Raw genomic sequence first — 16,796 nt, 5'->3', positions numbered from 1 at the left:
ACACTGTCATATGAAAAAAGTATAAAAATATGGCATTCATTTATGAAAAAACATAAAAAATATGTAATATGGAGATACAAGGTTTCCGCCCGACAGCAATGATAAGCAGCCAATTAACCATTTTGGACAAAGTCCTTGTTGTCTAAGGGGTCAAATGCCACTCAGTCATAACAACGTTTGTTTCTTTTTCTGTCTGTCTACACCGGTGGTTCTCAAAGTGGGGTCCGGGGGCCCCCAGGGGTCCTTGAGGCGGTTCAAGGTAGTCCCATTCCCCAGCTAAATTAACGAATATCGCATTAAAAATAAAATACAAAATTATTAGAAAAATCATTAAATATTGTGAAAAATGCAACATAACTCTTCTCGTAGGGGGTCCATGGCACAAAATCTTTTCAAATTTGGAAGGTCCTTGAACGTGTCTACACCTCATGATTACAATGACTGCTGTCAACATACTAATCAACCCTCTACGTCAGGGGGCTTCAACCCCCTAGGGGGGTCCTCAGAGAAACTGCAGGGGGGCTTGTGATATGGACTTTATTTTTTGTATTTTTATATTAACCACTTGAACCCTCACATCCCTATTCTGGGGGGAACATTAGCCGAAAATAGCTGATCTACAAGCTCACAACGCGTCGCAGGCGCGTTGTGAGCTTGTAGATCAGCTATTTTCGGTGAAGACGTTTGGTGCACAGGGAAAAAAGAGCAGACCAAGTACAAGTGGTTTAAGTGGTTAAATGTCTGAAAATACATAATAAATATATTATCATGAATCCAATAGTAGGGGGTCCCTGCGTCATCTCTCTCTCAGCTAAGGGGTCCTTGGCCTGAAAAACGTTGAAGACCCCTGTTCTACGTCCCATATTAAATCAAGGTCATATCATTGAGACCTGTGCTTACATAATGAGAAATGTGTTAGAACACTGTCATAATTCAAACAGAATGACAAGGAATAATTTGAAACCACATATCAACTTTGCTGACTAAGGGACAGTGCTGCATTTACTGACCTCTTTGATCGGCCAGGATCAAATTAACTTCACCTGCCGAGGCCCCACAGTGGGGGCCAGTAGCAAAGTACATTTACTTGAGTACTATATACTTAAATTCATTTTTTGAGTATCTGTACTTTACTTGAGTATTTTTTGGATACTTTTGAGTTTCACTCCACAACATATCAAAGACAAATATTGTACTTTTGACCCCACTTCATTTCTAGGAAGGGAAAAGTACATTATGTGTACAAATACAGTGAAAAAAGCAAATCTACGTAGCGCATTGTGAGCTTGTAGATCTGCTATTTTCACTATTATTGCAATTTTTTCGAAGATAAAAAAAAAATCTTCTAATTGTTTTGGAAAAATAAAGAAATGTTAATACAGCAATACATTGATATTAAAAAGAAAATGTGCTTTGAAATTTGTACTTCTGAATACTCAAGTATTGTTTAGACCATGAGTACTCCATTACTTTCACTCAAGTACACATTTTACTGAGGACCTTTCACTTGTAGTTGAGTAATATTTGGACAGGAGTATCTACACTTTTACTCAAGTACTGGGGGTTGAGTACTTTGTCCACCACTGCTGGGGGCAACTGGTCATGAGCATCAGAATGGCATTTGATTAGATTGAATCAAATATCCGTGTCAGAGTCACACTGACTTATGAAAGCCTATTGATCCGCACAGTTAATATCTCTTATCCGAGGGTGTGTTCTAAATGTGATATTATTGATTTAGGATCATACCACCATCACCTTGGTCAGTCTGCTCCAATTCACAGAGAGAGGGATCGTGCCGATTCTTAAAAATTCATAATTATGGTCCATGAACAAAAACTCAAACGTATCCATTGGAATACATGCAGTGGCTAGCAAAGTTATGGTAATAGCAATTCCATCATCAATGGCATTGGACTCTTTTCTGTCCCCATCTTTACGGCCAGATTGGGAGGACTGGAACAGCTGTGTAACTAAACAAAGTCGTTAAAAAGACGACCAACGGTTTTTATGTTTCACTCATTCTGGCTGTGTTCTTCATTTGAAATCAATGTGATACTGTGTATAAAAGACTAAATAGCCACACTCTTATAGCTGCTCCCACATGAGTTTAGTGGATGTTTAAAGCCTCTAGCAGCAGTAGAAGTTCTTCTTAACCGCCAGTGAAAACAGCCAGTCTACAAGCTGTGTTTTGAAAATAAAACAAAATACATATCTTTAATTTCTTCTTTTTTTATTATTGTATTATTATTGAAACATATGATCTATACTGACATGCCCAAAATGGTAACGGCAGGTAGAAAGTTGTTAAAATAAATATAAGATAAGATAAGACATGAGGGGCCCTACTTTCGCAGGTGCCTTACTCATTATCCCTAAACTTCTTTGCCATTTTTTACTATTTTAAAAAAATAGTTCAACTAGCCGATTTACATTGACACGTTGTGAGCTTGTAGAATGGCTATTTGAACTATTTGAAAATGTTTTTAAAAAATAGTAAAAAAATGGCGAAGAAGTTTAGGGATAATGGGGTAAGGCACCGGCAAAAATAGGGCCCGAGATGTTGTACATGTCTGAGCTAGTGGAAGATTATCACCTAAACTGTGACTGATGCCCACTCATGTCAAAAACTGTAAAATCATCCCCAGCCATTCATATACAGAAGGACCCCCAGAAGCAAAGATTTGAGTTAAAAATGTTCGCCTTTTAAAAAAAAGATTTAAAGATTTGCACACTTTTCAGAGATTTGAAAAAAATAGCAGATATACAAGCTCATAGCGCGGCACCGAGTGCTGCGCTATGAGCTGCTATTTTTTTTATAGCCAAAGTATAAAATATGGATAAAGTGGTTCAAATGATTGTGACGCTTTATTAACTAATTTAGCTGGGGACCCCCTGGTAACCACCCAAGAACCCCTCGGGGTCCCCGGACCCCACTTTGAGCCAATGCTGTAAGACAGCTGACTAATAGACTGTGACTAAATTACAACACAATATTCAGCAAAACTCTTTCACCCCATAGCAACACTTATCTAAAAAATTCTGGGTTTCAGTATCGATAATACATTTGAATCTTTGTATCTTGGACAAACCTCGGATGGACTGAGTCCGAATGACTCTTATTTGCTTAAGATCCTACTTGCAGCAAGCAAAAAAGCTATTACAAAGAACTGGTTGCAGAAAAACTGCCCTACTATGGGACTATTTGTCAGTATTGTGAGACAATTGCATCTCTTAGAGCAGATGACCTACTCTCTGAGGCTCCAAAAGGAGTTGGGTGAAAAAAGATGGGGGAAATGGCTGGACTATTTAGATAGCGTGCCAGATCTCTGATGACGGCTGGTTGTCCTCCTATGGTATATTGTACTTAAAATCCTGCTAACATGTTTCAATCTTATTACTGGTACCAAATGTTCCCATGACCTCTTTTTATTTTCTCTTGTTCTTTTTTTTGTATGTTTCTTTTTTTATTTTTACTATTTTTGTGTACTATTTGATTTTATGTATGTATGTATGTATGTCTGATAAAACTTCTGAAAAATAAAGAGTTTAAAAAAAAAAAACTCTTTCACCCCGTGAATCATAGAGTCCCTGTTCTCATAATAGGCGATCATTCCGCAAAACATATCAGATCTACAAGCTCACAACGCATTGTGAAAAAAGGAGGAGACCAAGTACAGTGTAATGACATAACACCATAGCCCCATGAGTAATGCTTAACTTGTACTCTGTAGTACGACGGTGTCGCCAAAAATAGGTGATATACGAGCTCACAATTTGATATTGTAAATCGGCTATTATCAGAAAAGACAATTCGGTGTGGAGTGAATGAAGGAGGGGACCAAGTACGAACCCCCTCGGACCCCCGGTCAATGTCTCCAGGCCTTAACCCTGCTGAGGCCGATACTAAAAATGCGTACTTATAAATACGTAGTTCTCTAACTTTTTCGTGCCAAGAACCCCCAAATTGATATGTATTTGGCCACGCACCCCCCCCCCCCTCCCCCCCAGGGGGTCCCCAGCAAAATTAGTTAATATGTAGTGTCACAATCATTTGAACCACTTTAACCATATTTTATACTATGGCTATTCAAAAATCACAGACATACAAGCTCATGCTATGAGCTTGTAGGTCTGGGGTTTTTTTTTTTATCGTTTGTGCAAATCTTTGAATATATATATATTTTTGAAGCGAACATTTTGTAACTGAAATCTTTGCTTCTGGGGGTCCCTGGAACAAAATATTTTGAAATGGGGGGGGGGGGGGTCCCGTGGCCAAATACATATAATTTTGGGTGGTCCTTGACATGAAAAAGTTTGAGAACCATTGGGTTAAGTGGTCTAGAGACTCTGCATATAACTGTGTTCATTCATTCGTTCATTTATTTAGGGAAACATTGTGGGCCATTGTTGACTGGGCTCAGCACAATATAGGCCAGTGGACTAGCTTCTGGTTTTGCTGTTGGACTTCCTCTCCCATGAACACTCAGCATTTGGATCAGCGTTTCTTTTTTGGACGTGGCGAAGGCACCGCGGCCCGTGCCAGGGAAGCAGGTTTCTCTGGCAATAGCTCTGTTCAGTGAGGGAATGGTGATGAAAACAGGTCCCTTTATTAACCCATTAAGACCTGAGAAGATTCTAGAAATGTCTTCTAAATCCTAAAAAAAAAATGGAAAAAAAAAAAAGAAAAATTTTCCCTCGATTTTTCAAAAATAGCAGATCTACAAGCTCATATCGCGGCACTCGGTGCCGCGATATGAGCTTGTATATCTGCTATTTTTGAATAGCCAAAGACATCTAAAGTGACACAGATGCGTTCCAGGTATCAATGGGTTAACCCATTTAGACCGGGTATACGCATCCGTGTTCAATTTTTAGATTTCTTTGGCTATTCAAAAAAATATTAAATAATAGCTTGTAGATCTGCATTTTTTTTTTTATCGGGAAAATTGGTGCAAATCTTTGAATATATATATATTTTTTAAAGCGAACATTTGTAACTCAAATCTTTGTTTCTGGGGGATTCTACAAATGTCTTCTAAATCCTAACAGTTTTCTTAAAAACGTATGTTTCTATAAAGTGGTGCTCAAACTTTTTCATGTCAAGGACCCCCAAAATGATATGTATTTGGCCACGGATCCCCACCTCAAAATATTTTGTTCCAGGGACCCCCAGAAGCAAAGATTTGAGTAACAAATGTTCCCTTTAAAATATACATATAAATTCAAATATTTGCACAAATGTTCAAGATTTCTCAAAAATAGCAGATCTACAAGCTCGTAGCGCGGCACTCGGTGCCGCGCTATGAGCTTGTAGATCTGCTATTTTTGAATAGCCCAAAGACACCAGACGCGTTCCCCCGGTCTCAACGGGTTAAACCACTTTAAAACTGACCATCTGCTCAGCCACCAACCAACACAAGAAAGGAGGATATGAAACAGCCTTTGGTCCAGCTAACCCATTAGTATACAGGGACACGGGCGTGCTTTGCTCCCGGTTTAGAACGCTGGTAAGTTAATGTATTCAGTAAGACCCCTGTTAGGAAATAATGAATCTTTTGAGATCTTCTTTATCACAACCAATGGTCAAATTAACCCATTTAGACCGGGAACGCATCTGTGTCATAATTTTCAGATTTTTAGCAATAACCATTATTTTTTATACTTTGGGCTATTCAAAAATCACAGACATACAAGCTCATAGCGTGGCACAGAGTGCCGCGCTACGAGCTTGTAGATCTGCTATTTTTGAAAAATCTTGAACAAATCTTTGAATATATTTTTGAAAAAAATTTTTTTACTCAAATCTTTGCTTCTGGGGGGGGGTCCCTGGAACAACATATTTTGATGGGGATCGGCGGTCAAAAACATATAATTTTGGGGGTCCTTGACATGAAAACTTTTGAGCACTACTGAATAGGTTTTCTAAAAAATTAAGACATCTGTTGAGACATTTGACAGTTACAAATGTTCGCTTAAAAAATATATATTCAAAGATTTGCACAAATGTTCACGATAAAATAAAATAAAAAGAAGATCTACAAGCTCATAGCGCGGCACTCAGTGCCACATTATGAGCTTGTAGATCTGCTATTTTTGAATAGCCCAAAAAAATCTAAAATGACACAGATGCGTTCCCGGTCATAATGGATTAATTCACCCCCCCCAGTATTGCCTTCACCCTGAATAATATCCCAGTACAATATGGTGTAGGTTTCATTGCTATAGTAATTCCGAGATAGGGCAACGTTGTAAAAATCCAAATGGCCCAGAACAGCTTTGAGGTTATAAAAAAAAACGTACTGTGGTTCATCAACATGCAGGTTCTGTGCTACATATGCTGTATCAATTAAAATCTACCGGAGAAGGACATGGCAGCCCCCTGACCACACTTCAGAAAATCCACTTCAGAATATGACAGCCACCCACATTGAGAGGAGGAGAAAAAAAAGATCTACCTCACTTCTGCCCCGAGGGCATCACGCAAGATGAACAGAAAACGAATAGCCCATAAGAATTGATTCCCTGATGAAACCAGATCTGGCTGATGTGCTATGTATGGAAGATATGTCGGACGGAGATAGCACGCTTACCCTCTCCCCATCGATTCCCTTTTGCCCTTCTGCTCCGACCTCCCCCTGCAATGACAAGAATCGCAAAAAAAAAGGGAAAAGTTCACACTTTTTTGACTTTCACAGAGTGTGCCATACGGAATGATCCGGGATAACGCCTTTTCCATCACAATTTATTTCTGTTGGGATAAAAGTGGTTGTGGCTGCTTGGCATCATTCCAAATCACCCATCCAAGAATCATGAAGAAAGAGGTTTACTATGACTGTAAATAAATACAAAAATAAAAGAAAAATCTATTGAATTAACCCATTAAGACCTGAAGCCGATTCTACATGTCTCCTAAATCCCAACAGTATTCTGAAAAACTTATGTTTCTATATCAGTGGTGCTCAATCTTTTTCATGTCAAGGACCGCCAAAATTATATGTATTTGGCCGCGGAACCCCATCTCAAAATATTTTGTTCCAGGGACCCCCAGAAGCAAATATTTGAGTTAAAAATGTTCGCTTTAAAAATATATATATATTCAAAGATTTGCACACATTTTCACGATTAAAAAAAAATAGCAGATCTACAAGCTCATAGCGCGGCACTCGGTGCCGCGCTATGAGCTTGTAGATCAGCCAAAAGTGTCAAATATGGCTTTTTAGCTCAAATCTAAAAATGACACAGATGCGTTCCAGGTCTTCATGGATTAATTTAGTCATACATTAGGTTTGCTCTGCAGTAGGTTAATGTGCATATTGCATTTATATCCAAAACCAAGAAGAAGGGAAAAAAATTGGTCTTTAAACGAATGGATTTCCCTTAATTGGATCTATGCATGAGGTTATATCATGGAAGGATTCAGGACCTCCTTATGTTGGTGGTGCGGGTTTATGGTGCAATGAATTTCCTTGCCTGTCTGTAAAATCCCCAAACTCCACAACTCACTGTGAGCTCCTCTGAGCTGAGGCTTAGCGCCGAACAATGCACTTACTCTGCAGTGGTGCCAGCGCACAAATGCACTCGCAATACCAAAGTTCCTGCAAGAAAAACTGTTTGCCGCCTGGGACTGGTGCCTACATTTTATTTAACCTCGGGAACAGTTACTACAGAATGCAAAAAAAAAAGATTATACGCAGTCAGGGAATGCCTTCTTAAAGGCTTATTTCCACAAATATCTCATTGATCACTGATTCTTCATAAGCTACCCACCTTCTACTTTCCACTTCCAGTGGTGGAAAGTAACACTTAAAGTAAAATGTACAATAAAGTACATTTACTCAAGTACTGTACTTATGAGGTACTTTAAGCTGACTTCAGTATTTTCATTTTTTTATATGATACTTTATACCTTTTACTCCACTACAATTATTTGGAAACTTAAGTTACTGGTTATTTATTTTATATTTTACTGGTCATTTCTTATTATTAATACAAAACGCCTATCCTACACTTCAGCTATTTGAAAATAGCTGATCTACAAGCTCACAACGTGTCGCAGTGTGAGGCACTGTGAGCTTGACCATGCTTAGATGCCTATTTTAGATGTATTTTTTTTATTATAATGTGTTTTTATTGATGTCTCTATGAGAGCTGCTTTAACACCTTAATTTCCGTTCGGGGATGAATAAAGTACCTACCTACTTTGTACCTTGTTCAAAAAACATTTCACACATTTCAAAATATTTTCCCCAAAAAACAGCACTTCAGTATTTTACTGCCAATACTTTTTGTACTTTTACTGAAGTAAAGTTTTGAATACAGGACTTTTACTTGTAAGAGGAAAATGTCTAACATTGTGGTATTGGTACTTTGGTTACTTTTCAGGATACAAATTCAAAAATGGCAGAAGTAGCAGATCTACAAGCTCAAAACGCGTTTCAAGCTTGTATACCAGCTACTTTTGATCCTTTTGTGTGACGCTGTAGTATGATCAAGTAGGGCACTAATTTTACCAAAAAATATGGACATGGGAGGTTTCTGCCCGACAAAAACGATAAGTAAAGACAACCTGAGTACTTCTTCGACCACTGATTATGTACGCAGTCAGGGAATAAGTTCTTAAAGGCTTATAATTTCCACAGATATCTCACTGATCACCGATTCCTCAATAAGCTATACCCACCCTCTACTTTCCACACCCCGGTGCCAGAAACGCGTGAGGTATCTTGGAACTTGTTGGCTGGCGGTTATTAGAGTGTTGCAGTTAGCCTATACGGTTTCATGACCTCAGCAGGCCAATAAAGCTCGAGCAACCTACCATATTATAGGGTGGCAAGGGGGAGTCAATGATATTGACAGGTGCAGTGTGGTGGAAAGTAACTAAGTACTGTACTTACTGTAAGTACAATTTCGAGGTATACTTTTACTTTGAGCGTGACAATTTTTGATGATGCTTTTACACTTTTACTCCACTACATCTCAGTGGCAAATGTTGCCTATACTTTTTACTCCACTACATTTATTTGAAAACGTTATAGTTACTGGTTACGACTGCTAGATTTTTTATTGTTAATACAAAACCCCTATTCTATACTTCAGCTAATCAAAAGTAGCCGATCTACAAGCTCACAACGTGTCGCATTGTGATGCTTTGTGAGTTTGTGTATCTGCTATTTTCACAAATATTTCGAACATTTTGAAACATCTTCAAAAAGTACTAAAATACTTATACTTAAGTAAATGTTTTACTTGTAACAGACTATTTCTACATTGTGGAATAATTAATTCGCCCCCACACCCCATGATAATAGAGCACCGAAGTCCTGACGTCACTCGTTCATCCCCAGGTTTGCGGAAGTAATTTCTCTATGGAGAATAACATTGGGTCATCTTAGAATCGTCTCATATAAGAATTGTGGTCCAAAAATAAACACTGCGTGTCGGCGTTATTGTCAGGGAGGAGGTTCTGTATAGTTTATGATAGTCAGTCACTTATATTTGATACAGTCTGTTTCTGGCGAAAATGTAACTAATTTGGCGGAAGTAACATTAGCGTTTTCTCACCGTCAGTTGATGCTTCATATCCATAAGAGTCAACCCGCCGTGGTCATTTGTTTATTTTTGGAACACAGTTCTTATTTGACGCGATATTAAATACGTCTATGGGATTCAGAACGGGGGTGGAAAACTGCGAACCAGGTAGACAAACAAAGGATGTGTAAATGACGTCAGACTTCGGCGGTCTATAGAAAAAAACAATAGGAGTACTTCCTCCACCACTGGACAGGTGTAGGGAGATGGCTGTGCTTGCTACAGTATTCCACTGTCAAAAGAGCCTGAATAATGCATTGGAACCATTCATAAGAAAATAAAATATGACTAGGACAACTACCAGACCATGTCACTGTTACCTTTTCTCCAGAAGTGCCCTCCTTGCCAGCAAAACCTTGTTCCCCCTACAGAAACATAGAATTATAGAATTATTGGCGTAATCTGGCCACTCTTATTAGTAAACACAAACTTATTAAAGTAGTGACATGAATAAAGAGCTCCAGTATTTTCTTTTGGGGTCGTCTCCAAGAAGAGGTCTATAGAACTGTTATTATTTTCAACTTGGCGTCCCAGTTTTGGGGAATTGCCGGTCATTATAAGAGAGATTTTTCAAAAATGTTCCAAAAACAATCTTTTGACATTTTCAAAAGAATCTTCAAAGATCTTCAATAGTAGCATTTAAGCTGTCTGCTATTCTAAAAGATAAAGCAGAATGAACTGCACCATCGTGCATTATTACATTAACCACTTAAGCCCAAGTTTACACTTTAAAAAACTATTTCAAAACGAGTGAAAATGGCTGATCTACAAGCTCACAACGCGTCACATCGCGACTCGCTGTGAGCTTGAAGATCGGCTATTGTCAAGAATCTTTTCCGCCTATAATGATATGCCTTGGATGATAATGGTTTAATTGTATGACATTCCATCAGCCATTACAGTATGTCTCTACAATGTGAGCTTAACATAATGTGGATATATACTCCATGAATATGATTATCACCACATGCTAAAGCAACAAATAAATAAAGAATTGCCAGTGAATTGCCATCAATCACTTTGTGCAGAAGTTTCTGTTCTGGTTAACATGTGTTGCTTTTAATCCTCATTTGAACAGAACAGAACAGAAACACTGGCCTCCTGTCATCTGGGGTGTTAAGATCTGTATCTACAGCTGTGTGTGTGTGTGTGTGTGTGTGTGTGTGTGTGTGTGTGTGTGTGTGTGTGTGTGTGTGTGTGTGTGTGTGCGTGCGCGCGCGTGCGTGCGTGCGTGCGTGCGTGCGTGCGTGCGTGTGTGCCTATGCTTTCAAGGGGTCTTAACCCATTCAACACGGGAACACATCTCTGTCATTTTACATTTCTTTGGCTATTTTTGAAAAATTGTGAAAAGTTGTGCAAATCTTTGAGTATATATATATATTTTAAAGCGAACATTTGTAACTCAAATCTTTGCTTCTGGGGAGGTCCCTGGAAGAAAAATATTTTTACAAAATGTTCGCTTTAAAAAAAATACATATTCAAAGATTTGCACACATTTTCACGATTTTTTTTAGCCGCGCTATGAGCTTGTATATATGTGCTATTTTTGAATAGCCCAAAAGAAATCTAAAATGACAGACATGCGTTCCCCCGGATTCAATGGGTTAAGTGGCCACCATTAAGGGTTGTCATTTCTGTCACCAAAGCGGTGGCAGCTTGACTTCCTGATTAGGCACTCTGTTCTTTTCAAAGACCTCCATTATTGTCGTTATTATTCAGCAATATATGTCTGATTTGAACATGAATGGGGGGGCACCTACCTTCTGCCAAGTGATTGCTGAAGACCTGTCCTGCCCTATGTCTCCCTGTGAAGGAAACGATCAGGGAACAGTTAGTGAAAGGTCTCTCGTTTGACGCATTAGTCAGCGGTGTAAAGTAACTAAGTATATTTACTCAAGTACAGTACTTAAGTACAATTTTGAGGTACTTTACTGGAGTATTTCCAATGTTCAGCACTTTTACTTCTACTCCACTACATCTCAGAGGCAAATATTGTAGTTACTTTGTAGATTTTGATTATTATTAAAAAAACATACATTAACCACTTCAGCCCTATATCAATTTCGTCCGTTTGAAAATTGCCGATCTACAAGCTCACAATGCGTCGTGAATGCGACGCATTGTGAGCTTGTAGATCTGCTATTTTCAAAAGATTTTTTAATACATTTTGAAAACTTGAAAAGGGACATTCTGCATACTGAGTACTTTCTACTTTTGGTACTTTAAGTACATTTTGATACCAATACTTTTGTACTTTCACTCAAGTACATTTTTTATTCTGGACTTTTACTTGTCGCAGAGTATTTCTACATTGCAGTATTGATACTTTTACTTAAGTAAAGAATGTAAGTACTTTTTCCACCACTGAAGGAAAGCATGCAGAGAACAGTTAGTGAAAGGTCTCTGGTTTGACGCATTAGTCAGTGGCTTTCTGACGGGTTTTCAGATGAACAGCCATCTTGCTGCTACAGCTGTTCTGCGGTTCTGTCTGACACGGTGACACAACAGCTGCACAATGGGATAACGTTTCCCTTCAAGAGGAGGAAAGGGCTACGCATAAAACATGCACAGTAAACTACTTTGTTTGATCAATGCTGATGCATGAAATGTTTTGGCTTTGAAAGGACAAGACCAGACAGAAAAGGACAGGAAATGGAATGGAATGAATGGAAACGAATGGAACAGAAGGGAAAGGAAAGGACAGGAGAGGACAGGAAAGGAAAGGACAAGACAAGACAAGACAAGACAAGACAAGACAAGACAAGACAAGACAATGAAAGACAAGAAAATGCAGATGGCATGGTTTTTGCCACACGTTAAAGGAGTAGTTCACCCCAAAAAATACAAATTTTCTATCAATTACACACCCCATGAAGCATTGAATTTGTGGATATTTAGTTCTTTTTGTCGCATTCCTAACCCAATAATTTGAGGACCGTCGGTCTCTCCGGTAGGAGACTCAAAGCGTCTCCTTTGAGTCTCCGCCGGTCATCAATTATTGGCTCAGGAATGCGACAAAAACAAAAAAAATCTCCATTAATTCAAGTCTTCATGGGGTGCGTAATCGATAGAAAATAAGTCACGTTTTGGGTGAACTACTCCTTTAAGCTTGCACAGACCTTACCGAAAGCGAACGGACTGATTAAACCCGTTGCTTATTCACGGTCGCGTTCATTGTCTCTTTCAATACAAAGTCCTATTCATAAGAGCTCAATCTAACGTTGGCTTGTTTCTCTCCATGGAAAAGTCAAATCGTTCCACATTTAAGACCACGCAGAGACATGAACTTTGCATTAAACGAGTCTGGACAATGTGTCTAGTCATCCATTTAACCCATTAAGACCAGGAACGCATCTGTGTAATTTTTTTATTTGAGCTAAAAAACATTATTTTACACTTTGGCTATTCAAAAATAGCAGATCTACAAGCTCATAGCGCGGCACCGAGTGCCGCGCTACGAGCTTGTAGATCTGCTATTTTTGAAAAATCGAGAAAATGTGTGCAAATCTTTGAATATATATATATTTAAAGCGAACATTTGTAACGCAAATCTTTGCTTCTGGGGGTCCCTGGAACAACATATTTTGAGATGGGGGTCCGCGGCCAAATACATATACATTTTGGGGTCCTTGACATAAAAAAGTTTGAGAACCACTGATATAGAAACATATGTTTTTTTCAGAATACTGTTGGGATTTAGAAGACATTTGTAGAATCGGCTTCAGGTCTTAATGGGTTAAGATTGCCTCAACATTTGATCTTCATAAGATACACATTATTCTTCAAAGGGAGGTGGGTAATTGTTCTCCCATGCAGGTGCTGGATAATGAACATGAGATAAGACATACAGCCGTCCATGTGTCCCCCAATTACAATGCATCGATCCTATTTGTTCAAGGCCTGCACTGCTATGCATTCACCGCTGCTGTCATTCATAGAGAGAAAGATAAAAAACCCTCACACAAAGCACTATAGTGCATATGGGAATGTATATTTTATAGCGCCGTCATAAATTCAGCCTGGCCTCCATTTGAAATTCCTATTCAGCCCTCTACACAAAACCCCTTTTTCCGAGAAGGCAATCACAATTTACCTCCGGTAAATGTAATGTGAACAATGGAAAGTTTTGACAGCTAAGACAAACTCAGTGTCAGTGTGATAATAAACTGTCTCGACAAAAAATCGGGGAATTTTTCATTTTGGGGGATACAATAAGTGACAAATTGAATTAATAATAGAAATATTCAGTCTGCAAACTATATCATTCTCCCTTAGTGTACCAAGGTAACCACCAATGTACCTTGGCGGTAATTGAATTACAAAAAACAACCTAAGTAATTAAATAATACACCTTGGAGCATGATCTAGTGAGTAAACTCTATGTTTCTATTTTAAATGTGGTCTTCTGTCCAGCACCTGGGATTTTATAGTTTTGGGTGTGTGTGCTTTGGAAACCTTTCGCAAATTGAATTAAAGACAATTAACCCTTTAAGACCGGGAACGCATCTGTGTCATTTTTTGATTTATTTGGCTATTCAAAAATAGCAGATATGCAAGCTCATAGCGCGGCACCGAGTGCCGCGCTATGAGCTTGTATTTTTGAAGAATCTTGAAAATGTGCGCAAATCTTTGAATATATATATATTTTAAAGCGAACATTTGTAACTCAAATCTTTGCTTCTGGGGGGTCCCTGGAACAAAACATTTTGAGATGGGGGTGCACGGCCAAATGCATATCTAAACGTTTTCTAAATCCGAAACAGTGTTTTGCTATATCAGTGGTGCTCCAACTTTTCCATGTCAAGGACCCCCAAAATGATATGTATTTGGCCGCGGACCCCCATCTCAAAATATGTTGTTCCAGGGACCCCCCAGAAGCACAGATCGGAGTAAAAAGTGTTCGCTTTAAAACATCTATAGATATTCAAAGATTTGCACAAATCTTCCACGATTTTTTTTTTTTTAAATAGCAGAAATACAAGCTCAAAGCTTGTAGATCTGCCAGTTTTGCCAAAGAAATCTAAAAATGACACACCGATGCGTTCCCGGTCTTAACGGGTTAATTGAAAACACAAGCCATGAGGGCAGAAGACATTTGTAATAGATGCACACACACACACACACACACACACACACACACACACACACACACACACACACACACACACACACACACACACACACACACACACACACACACACACACACACACACACACACACACACACACAAACCTAGTGTATTGTAAGAAGAAACAATTTTAATTTCACCATCATCATGCCTGTGTTTCACGTGAATGCAGCAGGAGCTGTAAATCTAGTAATACCAGGGCTTTATGTGTGAGGCTGTACAAAATGGATTTCCTTTCAAGTAAGCTGCATTCTTATAACCCACTACTTATCTGTTTAATTTCCTGAGGGACCCCCTGGATTAATCATAGCAGTTTTTAATCCCTTTGCAGTGAATTAGAATCCTGTGTCCAACTTCCACTGTAATGGCTGGGATAGTGTGTGTACTGTATGATGGAGTAACACAGCCATTGTAATCCCTCGTGGACCTTTCCCCAAAAAGGCTTTTCATGTAGGTCATGGCGGCCTGGCCTTCAGTTATCATCGCACACGCCTTTAACCCATTAAGACCCGATAGGCCCGTTCTACAAAATGTCTTCTAATTCCTAACAGTAAAAAAAAAAAGAAGAAAAAAAAACGTATGTTGCTATGTCAGTGGTTCTCAAACCTTTTCATGTCAAGGACCTCAAAAATGACACGTATTTGGCTGCGGACCCCCATCTCAAAATATTTTGTTCCAGGGACCCCCCAGAAGCAAAGATTTGAGTTAAAAATGTTCACTTTAAAACAAATATATTCAAAGATTTGCAAAAAAAAATACGATTTTTCAAAAATAGCAGATATACAAGCTCGTAGCGCGGCACTCAGTGCCGCGCTACAAGCTTGTATATCTGCTATTTTTGAATAGCCAAAGTGTAAAATAGTGCTTTTTATATATATATAATATATTTAAAGATTTGCACACATTTTCCCTTATTTTTTTTCAAAAATAGCAGATCTATAAGCTCATAGCGCGGCACGAAGTGTCGCGCTATGAGCTATTTTATATGAGCTATAATATGAGCTATTTTTGAATAAAGTATAAATAAAGTATAAATGAATAAAGTATAAAATATGATTAAAGTGGTTCAAATTAATTGTGACTCTATATCAACTACTTTTGCTAGGGACCCCCTGGTAACCCCCAAGAACCCCTGACACAGTTGCTTTCCCGGTTCTAATGGGTTAAATGCTCTAAACTGTAGAGATGCCTTTGGTTAATCTTGACAAAGTCAAATTAAATTGTAATTAATACAGAAAGGTTAGCCAGTGTTTCGCCGACCATTTTCTAAACTTTTTAACAGAATAAGGTTCTGCAGACTGAAACTGTCAGTAACTCAAAGTTTTATGAGATTGTCTTATTAACCAGTTGAAACCTATAGCGTCCCTTGTCGGGCAAAGTCATATCAGGCAAACATTTGGCATAAATAGCGGATCTACAAGCTCCAGCTACAAGCTGTGAGCTTGTACTGTAGACTGGCCAGTGGTGGAAAAAGTACTCACATGTTGTACTTAAGTACAAGTATCAATACTGCAATGTAGAAATATTCCGTTACAAGTGAAAGTCCGGAATTCAAAGTTTACTTGAGATAAAGTACAAAAGTATTGGTATCAAAATATACTTACAGTACAAAAGTAAAAGTACTCGTTGTGCATAATGTCCCATTTCACAAGTTCAACATGTATTAAAAAAAACGTTTGAAAATTGCGCATTGTGAGCTTGTAGATATGCTATTTTCAAATGGCCAAAATGTATATAGGGCTGAAGTGGTTGGTGTGTTTTGCGATAATAATCAAAGTCTAAAAAGTAACTAGTAACTAGCGTTTTCAAAGAATTGTAGTGGAGTAAAAGTACAATATTTGCTTCTGATATGTAGTGGGCAAATACCTCAAAATTGTACTTGAACACAGTGCTTGAGTAAATGTACTCAGTTACTTTACACCTCTGAGATTGGCTATTTTTGGTGAAGAGATTTGGTGTAGAGGGAAGAAATGAGGGGACCTAGGATAGAGCCCCTGGGCAAAACCCCGGTCAATATAGGGCTCAAGTGGTTAATGGTAATTTCTTGGATTATGTAACCTTCATTTGAAGTAATG

The 16,796-nt window shown here is 38.5% G+C and overlaps 1 protein-coding gene across 1 annotated transcript in view; it reads right to left on the bottom strand.

Annotated features, from left to right (window-relative positions):
• The window catches only part of LOC308099849 (uncharacterized protein), a 266,481-nt gene that overhangs the window by 207,025 nt on the left and 42,660 nt on the right, over positions 1-16,796 (bottom strand). The window contains exons 10-12 of the mRNA XM_080448669.1: positions 11,352-11,396; positions 9,912-9,956; positions 6,594-6,638 (exon numbers count right to left, since the gene is read on the bottom strand). Of these exons, the coding sequence (XP_080304795.1) occupies positions 6,594-6,638; positions 9,912-9,956; positions 11,352-11,396 (135 nt within the window). The remainder of the gene's footprint in view (positions 1-6,593; positions 6,639-9,911; positions 9,957-11,351; positions 11,397-16,796) is intronic.

The sequence above is a fragment of the Gymnoscopelus braueri genome (assembly GCF_963280865.1).
Source record: "Gymnoscopelus braueri genome assembly, chromosome: 14".
NCBI lineage: Eukaryota > Metazoa > Chordata > Actinopteri > Myctophiformes > Myctophidae > Gymnoscopelus > Gymnoscopelus braueri.
Note: the sequence above shows the minus strand (reverse complement) of the source record. Positions and strands in the feature narration are given on the sequence as shown.